Genomic DNA, 13887 nt, shown 5'->3' with positions numbered 1-13887 from the left:
CAAAAGCCACCAATCGAAAAGTAACCAAACTGATGAAGATCGTGTGATTTCTTTAGATTTCAAAAATGCATTTAAAACAAAATAATACATCAAATAGACAAAGCAAAACAAGGAAATCCAAGGCTTTGCGTACGTATATAAAACTAGCTGAGTGTAAATAAGATTATGAGCTCCATGTAAGCAGAATACTGGCACCACACACTGGACATTTATTATGCAACGCAGCAGCAAACAAGCAGGGAATTTTTCAGAAACACCTGCAAAAGTCTACAAGGGTGCATGCAGATAAATTTCCAAGGTGGGAAACTGATCCTTCAGATCACAAGCATGTGCAAATCTGCATCACAATGCTCACAATGGTAGGAAAGATGGATCCAAACTCCGGTGAAATTCAGGTGCCTCGGATCGAGGCAGTCTCATCCAGCAGCGACTTTCCCACATAGAACAGGGCGTACGGATCTGATCAAATCACATCAAAAACGTTTCATTGCATGCCAGGCAGGCTTGCGACAGTAATGATGCCCAGTCGTCAACGGTTACTAAAGGAAGACAGGTTTGCAGGTATAAATGTCTTCAGTCTCAAGCAAAGGTGACTTATCAAAGTGCAAAAAGTCCTCAGCGAGACAGGAAAGGTCAACCCAGCAGACTGTATTGATATTAGCGCTTATTCAAAATGACAAGAGCACAAATGGACACCAGCTTAGGTCCAAATTAGATCAAGGGAGAAGCTGCCTACAAGTGAAGAGGAAGCACCAATGGAAGATTCATTCAGTTCAAGAAAAAAAAAAAGTCAGCACTAGATAAAATCAGTCCAAAATTCAATTATTCAACTTGGAAAGGAAGAGAATGTCCCAGTTTGTAAATGGCGTTCATTGCTCTGTTCTCTTCTAAAACCGACGATCAACACAGAGGAAATGACACGTAGCTCCATACAGTCAACCACAACACCTATATCAGCAACATCTCTCAACATCAGAAAGAAACAAACAAATAAATGTAGGACATAGTGAAAAGTAACTGTCATTTTTTGCGATTTGCTTTTAAACAGGTGTCATACATCCACGGCATTAATAATACAGAAAATAACGCTGCTTGAGGACTCAGAGATTTCTAAGCTTGCAGTTCTCACTAAAATGCAGGCAAGTTTTAAAAGGCATCTCATATATATATATATATAGGACCCTGTCTTTATTTCTTAAAAGCAAACGAAACGGACTGTGGTATTTCATGACATTGTATACAATTGGAATGAAATGGCTTTTGCGAAATAACCCTACGTGTTAAAATAGTTAAATGATAATGATAATAATTAGTGTTGTTATTTTTTCCGCAGCAAAGCACATTTCCCGTTCGTAAAAAATGAAATAATCGGATAAAGCTGTGAAGTTGGGCAGCGTTTCAGTGATAGACGGAGACAGATACGGGTAAGTTAATGCGGCGAACTTAAGGAGAAACGCCGCAATAAGCAGATTTTCAAAAGCCAGAGCAATCTCCTACCTTGATGGCCTTGGAGGACTGGCATTTCACCTGATGCGAAACGCTGGCTGTTTGATTCATCTTCTGCGCGGTGTGGTAGCCTCGGTCGCTTAAGCGCTGGAGATGATCTCAGCGACTACCCGGAGCGGCGTCCCGGCTCCCCTTCAGGTCCCGAATCACTCCGATCGCTTTCAGTCGGATGTGGAGCAAAGTGAGGCAAGTTCAGGGCTCTGCTGAGATGGCAGTAGATCCTCAGCCGGGGAGGGAGGTGAGCGGTGTCTTTGTGCTGAAGGAGCCCCGTCCGGTGCCACCCCCGCGCAACATGCGCTGCTGCAGTGTCTGCACGCAATTAGGAGACATGCAGAGATGCGCTTTAGCGCGTCTCCGCTTATTACGGCGAGAAACTATGCAGGATGGACAGGGAGAGCTGTAATGCAACGCCGACAACCCATAAAATGTAATACACATATAACACGGCTGTTCATGTACAGTTTAAATTCTAGACTGAGGAGATGATACAGCGGGTGTGTGCTGGGTATCGCATGGCGCCGTGGGAGGTGTTTATTACACATATATAGTTTGCATTTTCCGTCCGTGCCCATGCATGCCTGCGTGATGTCTTTGGGGCGTTGTGATTCCCTGGTGTGTGTCCATGTGTGGTGTGAAGTTGCACCCTGCCTTGTGCCCTCTGTTTGCTAGGACAGACTCCAGGCTCACCCCAACTGTATTGGAAAAACCGGCATGGAAGATGGATGGATGGATGGAAATCAGAGATTCTCTTACTGATCAATAGAATGCCCCCCACAGGACTCACTGTAATAATCTGTCTGAAGAGTCTATGTAGTAGTTTCTGTCAGCTACCAATGATTTTTAAGTGACTGGAGGGACAGTAACCAAATGAGTCACCTCTCTGCTATGCGGACAGCCCATCCGGGGTGACACAAAAGGACTCCTCTCTATGGCCATCTTTTCATATGTGATAAAGTGCCCCACCCACAGCAGGGGGCTGGTTGAAAATAGGCCTCATTTACACCTCCCAAGATGCTGCGATTTTCAGCCTCCGTGAACGCTTTGGCGGGTCCCTGATGGCCACAGCTCTGCCACGCCAGCTTCCGGCTGCTCGTTACTTTACTCCCACGGCTGAAGGCTGTGGAACTACCACCGCTTCTGAAAATCACCGACTGCCGTCCTCTCGGCTGGGATCAAATGAGCTAGCCTTCCGATTCAGAGCAATGAAATAAACATTAGCGGGTACTGTCTTCCATGCTACTTTGGTGGACAGCAAACTGGTAAATCAATACGAAAATGACTGAAAAATAGGCTGGAGAACATCGGTGGAAACGTACTTAAAAATCTGGCATACTGAGTATGGTCTGGATAAGAGGGCTATATGATGAAGGAGCCCGATGAATGATAGTAATGCACTGGCCCCACTTTCCTTATCCTGCTTTTCTGCTCTCATTAAATGCTTAATTTCACTGTAAGTGATTCTTGGCAAATACATGAGGCCAGCAGCTTCTCAGTCCATCTCTCATCTCTGAAAGAATCATTCAGCCCCCCTCCCCCCTCCCCCCCCCCCAGACGTGTGGAAGGCCAGCAGGGCCTGACGGAGTAGGACTGGCCTGGTTCTCCTTCATGACGGTTACTCTGGATGTCATGTGTTCCATAGGTAAGTCATTTCACTGCCACGGCTCCTGCTGCCTCTGCATGTTGATCACAGCTGCGGACGTAAATCAAAGGTGTTCGGGCTGAATCCTTGTTGAAGCTCCGCTGTTGTACTCTCAAGTAACCAGAGCTGCAGTAACGAGCCCGACAAATGGCTGAAACTGTAAGTACCTTCATATGGAAGCTTCTTATGATTAATGACGATAATTGAATCCTGTACAATATGATCAGTATTGGGGAAGTTACTCACAAAACAAATCCATTCTCCATGGAAAGTCCAGGTCCAGAAAGTACAAATCCAGACCAAGATTTTGTTTCAAGCAACCAGTGGAGCATAAAGAACCACAGAGTACGCAGCTGGTTGGTTGAAACAAAACCTTGGTCTGGATTTTTACTTTCTGGACCGGGACTTTCCATCTCTGTCTATAATGGATTTGTTTTGTGAGTAACACTTACAATACAGAGTCAATTCTCAGTGTCAGTCTTCAGAGATTTTTATATTGGACTGCTTTTTGAGAGATATTAAATCTAAACATAATTTAACTATGCCTTTTGAAATAAGAAGTAAGTCCACAATGAAGTGATTCTCATAAGGGGATCTGCAACACCTTGAAGCCTTAAGGAGGTTGTTAAGACCCAGAAGATCACGCCATATGAATCTGACAGATTGCTGACTTGTTACCTTTCACAAGGATGTAAATATAGTAACAGAGGTTTGGAACGCAAACACCTTTCCGTCCTGCATAAATTCTCTGTTCATTATTCTACTCAAAGGACCAGCATGAGGAATCGGGCTGTGCATAAGGCTCCTTGCCCCTATAGCCCCTGTGAAATTACCCGTATCTGGAATTAGATACATTAAAATCCAATTTAAAATAATTCTGCATTGTGATACGCAGTGTATCCATATGCAATGCACTGAACTCTCCAAAATCCTGGTGCGGGATGCGGACTGCCATATTCAGAAATAAGGCCTCTTAAAACATAAGTGTCGTTTGTGAGAATATGTGTGAAATTGTGCAACGTGGCCCATGATGAAGTCGACAGGGCTGAGGGAAGGTGCTGAAAGCAGGACCAGGGAATGTAAGGGAGGGCTCCCCCACAATCTGCCCCAGGGGCTTTTCCAGGCCGAAAACGCTTAAGACTTCAGAGGATTAGATCATCCACACAGCCCAGGAAAGTCTATCTCAGGTCTGTTAGGCTGGCGCTAATAGATTGCACTCAATCAATTGTTTTCAATTGCCTTTGAAAGTAAATATATTGCTCTCGGACTCCTGGCAGCTCATCAGCTTCCGTTCCAGTTTGATGGTGATGTCTGTGATGCTTAGGTTTCAATTAAAACTTTGTGTATCCCTTGCGTGCTCCTACTTCCATAAGCAAGTCCCTGTTAACCCCATGCGGCGTCCATTATATGGTGATATAACATTTTATTTAAATAATCTTGTGACCTAAAGTTTTAAAGTTCAAGTGCCCAGAAGGCATTCTGCTGTTGCTGAGAAGCATCCCTGCCTGTATGATTTAGAGTTGCCTCCTGTTTCAGCAGGGTGACTCAGTGGGTCTGCTCGTACTCCCAGGCACTGTGGACTCCTCCTACAGTCGTGGATCATGCAGTTAGATGCTCTGGAGTCTCCAAATTGCCTGTAGTGTGTTATTGTCTATCCTCTCTAGATTGCACTCCTGCCTTGTGTCCCGCATTCCCAGGTATAGAATCCAGGCTTCCTGTACTGGATAAGTGTTCATTAAGGATGGACCACGTCATAAACACTCCCCAGAAGCTGACCACGACTTAATTGCTTTTATTTGTTAACCTGGAATTTCATGACCTGTGTTGAAATGCATCTTTTCTTATAGGTATAATGTCCCTCTCCGTGGCTCGAGAGCCCTGCAAAGTTTATTTTTTTATATAGTGCCTTTCACGATGGAGTCACCCCATGGCACTTACAGTAACATGGGTGTGTTGGGATACATTCTTGCATCATTTCTAAGTAATAATTCAAAGACATGGAATAAGGAAGACAGAGAAAAGAAAGAATGAATGAAAGTCAGATCACAACTGAGGAGAGAAACCAAAAACTCCCAAGTATGGAGAAAGAAAAATCTTTGGCGGGTCCAAGGTCAACTGGCTACATGGTCACATTATTGAAAAATAAGACATATCTTGACAAATAATGTTTTATGACCTTACTTTTCTTGATTAAGAGAAGCAGTACATCCGCAAAACACTAAATACAAAGAGACCTTCAGTAGTAAAATAGCAGATTGAGGTAGAAATTCAACAAGCCCATCTTAAATGAAGATGACCTCGAGACCTACAGTATGGTGCTTTTCCACTAGCATACAGGAACCAGGCGGTACCCAAGCCGTACTGTGAAGATACACTGGTTACAAAGCGGTTCCAGCTTGTTTCAGTGTTTCACGGCAGAAGGGTCGGCTCAGTAAAGACCTTGCTGGGTTTGGAGAGCGACTGTGACATAAAAATGAAGAGATGCTTGTTTACTCTTCATACAGTGCACGTCATGGTTTACTATGTGCTAATTTCCACTAGTACATCTGTGAGAATCGCCATGTTATGTTAGCATCAAACACTAGCGGAATTAGCATTAGCTTATGTAAATTTTCATTATGAATGCAATCCATGCAGCTGTTCACTAGGGTATTTTTGAGGAGGAGGTTAGAAATTTTCAAGTTCCACGTTATCGGGAATGTATCGATACATCGCGATACACGATACTACTAATAATGAATAATTCTGGTTCTTTCTTGTCTCCATGCATTTTGACTAATGGAAATTGCGCCACCAGACTGTGGTCTCACACCTCCGTGCGAGTGAGTTATCACACCCTGCCAGAACGAATGCGACGCAGCCAGGTCGGGCTAGTCACGCTTTGGTAAACGGGGCCATATCGACGTGGTTGCGGGTTGGGTACGGCTTACATAATTTGCAATGGAAAACAATCTCTTCGCGTTCCAGCTCAGGTGCGGCTCAGTTCTTGATGGCAGTGGAAAAGCAGTGCTAGCCTGATTAGGTGGGAAAATGCAGATGAGAGTTTCCTCAGTGGGCACTCTGGGTTTATTTAGACAGGTGTGATAACTCTCTCGCACGGATGTGTGAAACCACAGCCTGGTGGCATGTGGGCCACCACAGCACCCCACCACGCATCGACCATCGATCAATCTGAAGCGATCATTACAGTCACCTGTGCAGCAGGGACCCTCTCTGCCAGCGTGAGAGTGCAGCTGTCCCACATGCCTAATGACAAAATCGCGAACTCTGCCATATTATGCTCAAAAGGTTTGCACTGCGGGATTAAAAGTGTTTCATAATTTGCAAACAGCCGTGGTCCCACAAGGTGACAGGGAACTGTACAATGAAATACAGGGACTGTTGTACCTGGACGTATCAAAATAAGCAACAGCACCTCTGCTTATGACAGTCTCAGCTTCCTGTGAAAGCATGTGACATGTGACATGTGACTTCAGGGCTCTGCAGTCAGAAGCTGACCTAAGACAGGCACACTGACAAGGTCCAGCAAGGTCTGCCTCTTTTTTCTGCTAGTTTCTGTTTATATTTTTTTTACAGATGTGACTTATATTGTTCAGTGACGTATTTTCTAAGATATTTATTGCCCTACAGCAATTAATATTACTGGGCTTTTAATGATACTCTTATTTGACACATCCGGAGAACCGTCACACTGTTCTACAGAAAGAAAAAGAAAATAATTGAAGGTTTACAAATAACAGAGAGCTACTTAACTGGTCGAAACTGATTGCTCTATAACATGCTGTCTGCAAAAGAAGACTACATATTTTCAGAAATGTGTGGGTTTTAATTGAGTGAAATCTGCATCTCTAATGCTGGCCCTGTACCAAGCACAGCTGTGAGAGATTTACTTCTTTAAATAAATGAATCAGTCAGTACAGCAGGTCAGAATGACAGATTACTTCTTATGACTGAGACCAGTGCATGCATTTCATACAGCTACATTCAAAATTATTTATTTTGTAAATTATCAACATTGCCTGCTTAAGGTAAACAACAACAAAATATTGCGGTCACTGAAAATATCCAACTTCAAAGTTAAAGAATGAAATCTTATTATATGCCAACATAGGCAGAGTGCCGGCTCTGAAGCCAGGGATCTGTGCCAGCCGCCAGAAGGTTGTCGGTTTCAATCCCATGAATGCCAGGAGTGATTCTATTCCGTTGGGCCCTTGAGCAAGGGCCTTAACCTGCAATTGCTCTGTTCTGGGTATGATGCTATTCTGCAAAAGGGTCCTCCAAGTTTCAAAAGGAAATTTGTGGGTTGGTGGCAGGATTGGCACTTCAGCCAAAGGGAAAAAAGAACTCACACCGTTCCATTCAAGCTAGTGTGGTGCTGAGGTCTCATTATAGTGGTTACGGTAATGTACCATTATAGTGGTTACGGTAATGTACCAGTATCAGTTTGTGCTCCTTACCTCGTACGTCCATAATTTTGCCTATTTGTTTTTAAAATTTTTGTTTTGGGTGTTATTTTAGATAAGTGGTTATGGAAAATGGATGGATATTATTACAGAAATTTTGCATATTCTTTCAATAAATAATATACAATATTCAAAAGATTAACATGGATATATGGATTTTCTTTCTTAAAATTTTAACATGGGTATTTCAATTTCTTTTTTATAGGAATGCGGTTTTGTAAATAATTTACAGGAATGAAGTCCATTAATGCGCGAAAAAGGCTCTGGCACAAACTCCCAAATTTCTGTAATCAGACACCTTGAGCGTGCAGGAAGGAGGAGAGAGTGGGTGTTGGTACTAAAATAGCAAGGCCCTCTCTAACTGGCATGAGGTAGACAAACAACAGAAGAAATAACAGACTCGCAGCCCACTGGGTGATGTTTGCTAAATACAAATGCAGTCAGGCAATGCACTTCTCATTAGCCTGATACATGCTAGTACCCGTTTGCTCTACAGAATGTTCCAGAAAGACCACCGGCTGCAAGCACTCTGTTTTAGTAAGGGGCCGTGCATTAAATACACCATTGTTCATGGACATTTGAATAAATGGCTTTAAACCCCTGGTGTGCCGGAGCATTCGGTTGAAATATGAGACAGCAGATCAGTGTGAGTGCAGTAACCTTGAGGAATCCACTGTTCCAGCTGCATTCTGTTAATCCCCCCAGGGTAGAAGGGCACCCGATCCACAGAGTATCCCTGCTTTGTAAACCATTTTGATGTTTTCTCACAGCCTATGCGGAACGTACCTCTGTAGCAAGGTCTGAATATTTTCACATCAGTGTATTTTTACATAAGCTCACCATTTCCTCACCAAGAAAGACAGGGATAAAATTATATACAAAAGGGGAACAACATGCGCAGGACTGAGCTGACATATTTATGATTAACTTTTTGTGTCACTTTGTGTCACTCCGGGTGCCTAAAAAGTTTTGCAAAGAGAACCTGGGATTTTATTTAGGTCCTGGCTGGCATATCAAAATGACAAGAATGCTGTAGTAATTAATAAGATGTGCCATAACCGATATTCATTCATTATGGCTATTTATGGGGATATTAGTGAAAGCAGTGAAAAAAAAGTATTTAATGTTTTTGTGTATTAAATACATTGAAGGCAGTTGTCTGAGTAAGAACATCTGAACAGAATTTTACAGTAAAACAGGCAACGTGTACAGCGCTGAGCTACGTCAATGGCTTGGCAGAGAAGCCAAATGAACAGCAATGAAATTACCTTGGTGGTTTGTTCACCAGGACCACGCTGATTGGCCAAGAGCAGGAACTGCACCCGGGGATGGTGTGCAAACCGTTTGATCTTATTTACTGTTATTTACTATCTAAGATTTAGAAAAGTGGATTGAAGGGAATTGATTCTTTCGCAGATTGCTTTTATGGTTTATAACACAAACAGATAAAGGGTGAGATCAATGACAGACTGACAAATTGGAGAGAGACCCTCCGGTTCCACACCGGTTAAAATCTGTGTTCTGAAAGTATCAAAGGTTGGCAAGTTAAGGTGGCGTTGGATGGGCTGTGGAAAGCCATCTTGAGCCCAGAAATGATCTAGTGGCAAACCATCCGATGGAGCTCCTGCCTGGATCTGTGAAGTTGAACATTTCTTTTTTACACCCTAAAACAGAAACAGCTTGTTCCGAAGAAATGCTGAAAGACAGTCCGTTTTATCTATATTTCTAGGAGTAATACATTGAGAGGGATGCATGCCGGTATAGAAACTAGACATGTTAAGCTTATATTTTCATTAATATTAAGGGAATATCAGTAGAGGTACAGCATAAAATCACAGGGCCGCATTAAAAAACAGAAAGGAGGGTGTACGGTCCGGGGTAGCAGCCTGTAACAGGGAACTGTCACAGACAGGCGGCTCAGAGACTAAACAGGTGGTTGGTGTTTTTTTTTTTTACCGAGGAAAGGGATTCTGAGGTTGTAAGCAGGGGAAGGTGTGATCCAGGGACGACAGAAGGCCTGATTGTGATTTTCAGCCCTTCAGCCTTTTCATTGTGTATAGATTGGAAAGGATGGAGGAGAGGATTCTGGGTAAGCAATACTAGGGTTTGAACGTGATCTAGACCTCAAATGAAGGCAGGTAGCATTCTGCGTAAGCTGCAGCCGTCTCATGGCGCAGGCAGGCCACTTACTCAAGTCCGCTGATGTGCTTAATTGGTCTAATGACTTTATTCCTTGAGGTGTTTTGATCTGAATGGCTCTTCTGTTAGGTTTTTGCAGTGTTTTGTAGCGTGATGCACTCTTGCTTTCATGTTAATTTGCACTTGTCACTGGCACCACATTAGAAGCTCAGCCTAGCAGTACCTAAGTGGACTCCTTGACAGCTGTATGCTGGTGATATAGTATCTGTCTCATTTGTACATCACACTGGACAAAATCATCCGGCAAATAAACAAACGTAAATGCAAACTTTTTTTTTTCCAGTATACTTACAGTGCCAAATAATATTTCAACAGTTTTTCAAATGTTCTTGCTTCCTGTTTAAGATGCATTAAATTTCTACCTTTATCTGGAAAGTGATAAGAAGCAGGAAATCATAAAAATAGCATTTGCCTTGAAGACAATACAGCACTACGAAAACAATCCTGTATTCTGACCTGAAAACCATAAAATGTTGTCTGTGGCTGGGCGTTCATCAATCAGCCTTTTGGATAATGCCGACAGTCACGGTGGACTGAGTAACATAAGTAGGGGTTCTCCTAGAGATTTTGGACCTCATAAAAGCATACCAGATTGGGCCCCCAACCCAGTCTAACGTAATTACATTTCAAATTTTTCGGGGCTCCTGTCACTCAGGGGCCCTTGGAATCATAAGAGGTCTCCAGCAAGAGTATCACAAATACACACACAGACACACACACACACACACACTTTAGCATACATAGAACTGCAGACTGCTTAAGACGGCCCTCTGAGAAACAGTGTTGAAGTAGTCGGTATTACAGAGTGCTCTCAAAAGTTGCATCAGTCTGAGGCCCTGTTTTGAGGAACACAAGCTGCTACAGAGTCAATCTAATCAACTTTACACTGTCCTGTGCTGCTTATTGTGGTATGACTCTCCAGAGAAAACAGTGTAAGAGAATTCAGATAAGGCAGGAGGGCCCTATGTCGCTCCGAAGGATGCAGAAAACGCCAGTTACCTAGATGAGAAAAACACCTTGATCAATAATACGGCACTCTGGCCCATTTACAGTACACCTTCACTGTGAATCCATGATTTATTTTTTAAAAATGGAAATGATTTCATTTGAAATAACTGCACATAGAAGTGGTGCAGGGGCTCCGTGGGTAGTACCCATGTCTCCCAGTCTGTTAAGTGGATTCAGCCCCCTGGCTGAGTGTGTGCAGTTTGCATGTTTATGCGGTTCTCCTCCAAGTACACTGGGTCTTCTGCCCAGCCCAAAACGGCATAAGCACGGCAACCTCTAAACAAATACATTCTGATAACTAGAAGCACTTGGTGGATTAATCCACTTACAGTGAACCATGTGTGTATGGAGAAGAGCAGGATTTGCCACTAGAATTCAAATGAATTATTCTGAACATGCTATTGACATAAGTGATCTCTTTTGCTGTTCAAGTTAACAATGTCCAAGAGACTGCTATTGACCTAATGTGACTCCCTTTTAAGCGTGATTTGTAGGTTACCTGGACATTCATGTGTGATTATGTGAAGTGTGTCCCACTGTCTATGCAGAGAAATCGAGGTAAACCTGGAGAGGACAGGGAAAGTGTGCCTGAAAGAGGTTGTGAGAGACAGGCAGTTATGGAAACAGACAGCAGGCTTGCATGGCATGTGAAACTCAGCAGCCTTCCACAGCACAACCCTGACATCATGACTGTCCCATCAAATTAGGCTCTGGGCTGCACAGGGTGGGCTCAGGGCTGTGGATTTGATTCTCAGCATCAGCTACATGGTTGTGTGGAGTTTGCATGCTCTCCCCATGTTTGTGTGGAGTTTGCGTGCTCTCCCCGTGTTTGTGTGGAGTTTGTATGTTCTCCCCATGTTTGTGTGGAGTTTGCATGCTCTCCCCGTGTTTGTGTGGAGTTTGCGTGCTCTCCCCATGTTTGTGTGGAGTTTGCGTGCTCTCCTCGTGTTTGTGTGGAGTGTGCGTGCTCTCCCCGTGTTTGTGTGGAGTGTGCGTGCTCTCCCCGTGTTTGTGTGGAGTTTGTGTGCTCTCCCCATGTTTGTGTGGAGTTTGTGTGCTCTCCCCATGTTTGTGTGGAGTTTGCGTGCTCTCCTCGTGTTTGTGTGGAGTGTGCGTGCTCTCCCCGTGTTTGTGTGGAGTTTGCGTGCTCTCCCCGTGTTTTTGTGGAGTTTGCGTGCTCTCCCCGTGTTTTTGTGGAGTTTGCGTGCTCTCCCCGTGTTTGTGTGGAGTTTGTGTGCTCTCCCCATGTTTGTGTGGAGTTTGCGTGCTCTCCTCGTGTTTGTGTGGAGTGTGCGTGCTCTCCCCGTGTTTGTGTGGAGTTTGTGTGCTCTCCCCATGTTTGTGTGGAGTTTGTGTGCTCTCCCCATGTTTGTGTGGAGTTTGCGTGCTCTCCTCGTGTTTGTGTGGAGTGTGCGTGCTCTCCCCGTGTTTGTGTGGAGTTTACGTGCTCTCCCCGTGTTTTTGTGGAGTTTGCGTGCTCTCCCCGTGTTTTTGTGGAGTTTGCGTGCTCTCCCCGTGTTTGTGTGGAGTTTGTGTGCTCTCCCCATGTTTGTGTGGAGTTTGCGTGCTCTCCCCATGTTTGTGTGGAGTTTGCGTGCTCTCCCCATGTTTGTGTGGAGTTTGCATGCTCTCCCTGTGTTTGTGTGGAGTTTGCATGCTCTCCCCGTGTTTGTGTGGAGTTTACATGCTCTCCCCATGTTTGTGTGGAGTTTGTGTGCTCTCCCCATGTTTGTGTGGAGTTTGCGTGCTCTCCTCGTGTTTGTGTGGAGTGTGCGTGCTCTCCCCGTGTTTGTGTGGAGTTTGCGTGCTCTCCCCGTGTTTTTGTGGAGTTTGCGTGCTCTCCCCGTGTTTTTGTGGAGTTTGCGTGCTCTCCCTGTGTTTGTGTGGAGTTTGTGTGCTCTCCCCATGTTTGTGTGGAGTTTGCGTGCTCTCCCCATGTTTGTGTGGAGTTTGCGTGCTCTCCCCATGTTTGTGTGGAGTTTGCGTGCTCTCCCTGTGTTTGTGTGGAGTTTGCATGCTCTCCCCGTGTTTGTGTGGAGTTTACATGCTCTCCCCATGTTTGTGTGGAGTTTACGTGCTCTCCCTGTGTTTGTGTGGAGTTTGCGTGCTCTCCCCGTGTTTGTGTGGAGTTTGCGGGCTCTCCCTGTGTTTGTGTGGAGTTTGCGTGCTCTCCCCGTGTTTGTGTGGAGTTTGCGTGCTCTCCCCATGTTTGTGTGGAGTTTGCGTGCTCTCCCCATGTTTGTGTGGAGTTTGCGTGCTCTCCCTGTGTTTGTGTGGAGTTTGCATGCTCTCCCCGTGTTTGTGTGGAGTTTACATGCTCTCCCCATGTTTGTGTGGAGTTTACGTGCTCTCCCTGTGTTTGTGTGGAGTTTGCGTGCTCTCCCCGTGTTTGTGTGGAGTTTGCGGGCTCTCCCTGTGTTTGTGTGGAGTTTGCGTGCTCTCCCCGTGTTTGTGTGGAGTTTGCGTGCTCTCCCCGTGTTTGTGTGGAGTTTGCGTGCTCTCCCCGTGTTTGTGTGGAGTTTGCATGCTCTCCTCGTGTTTGTGTGGGATTCAACCATGTAATTCAGTTTCCTCTTGAAGCCCAAAAACAAACTGTCAGCTATCTGTCTTGATTTAGATGAAGGGTAAGTACAAAAATCTTCACATTGGCCTGCTGTCTATTAAGAAAAAAATGCATTTCACCTGGCTAGTAGCAAAAATTCTTAGGTACCACCGCTGTGTGTGATGCTTTGTCACTGAGTGTGTGCCGTACCATGGAGTGGCATCCTGTCCAGAGTGTCCCCTGTGTTTCCTGGGATAAGCTCCAACCTCAATGTGACCCTGTACTGGGTAAGTGGCTATGGAAGATGGATGGATGGATAAATCAATAGACCCTGAGTATTTTAAGACAAGCCTGAAAAACCAGTGCACATAAATTTAAATGATAAGCCTCAAAAGACGCATAAAGGCCTGCCATCACCACAGAATGCGAATGAATGTGTCAGGGCACATGTTACTTTGAATAATGCTCTTTTAATGTCATATAAATTGGGGAAATTATAAGAAATTATGCCTGCTATGTTATTTCCAAAA

At 44.4% G+C, this 13887-nt stretch overlaps 1 protein-coding gene across 2 annotated transcripts in view; it reads right to left on the bottom strand.

Moving 5' to 3' along the window:
* The window catches only part of LOC125710172 (inactive dipeptidyl peptidase 10-like), a 126498-nt gene extending 124536 nt beyond the window's left edge, over positions 1-1962 (bottom strand). For both annotated transcript variants that reach the window (XM_048979581.1, XM_048979580.1), the window contains exon 1: positions 1498-1962. Coding sequence is in view for 1 of the 2 variants with exons in the window: in XM_048979580.1 (XP_048835537.1) it covers positions 1498-1557 (60 nt within the window). In the remaining variant the exon portion in view is untranslated. The remainder of the gene's footprint in view (positions 1-1497) is intronic.
* Positions 1963-13887: the final 11925 nt, after the last annotated feature.

The sequence above is a fragment of the Brienomyrus brachyistius genome, chromosome 16 (genome assembly GCF_023856365.1).
Source record: "Brienomyrus brachyistius isolate T26 chromosome 16, BBRACH_0.4, whole genome shotgun sequence".
NCBI classification, from domain to species: Eukaryota; Metazoa; Chordata; class Actinopteri; order Osteoglossiformes; family Mormyridae; genus Brienomyrus; species Brienomyrus brachyistius.
This window is presented reverse-complemented; position numbering and strand designations above follow the sequence as displayed.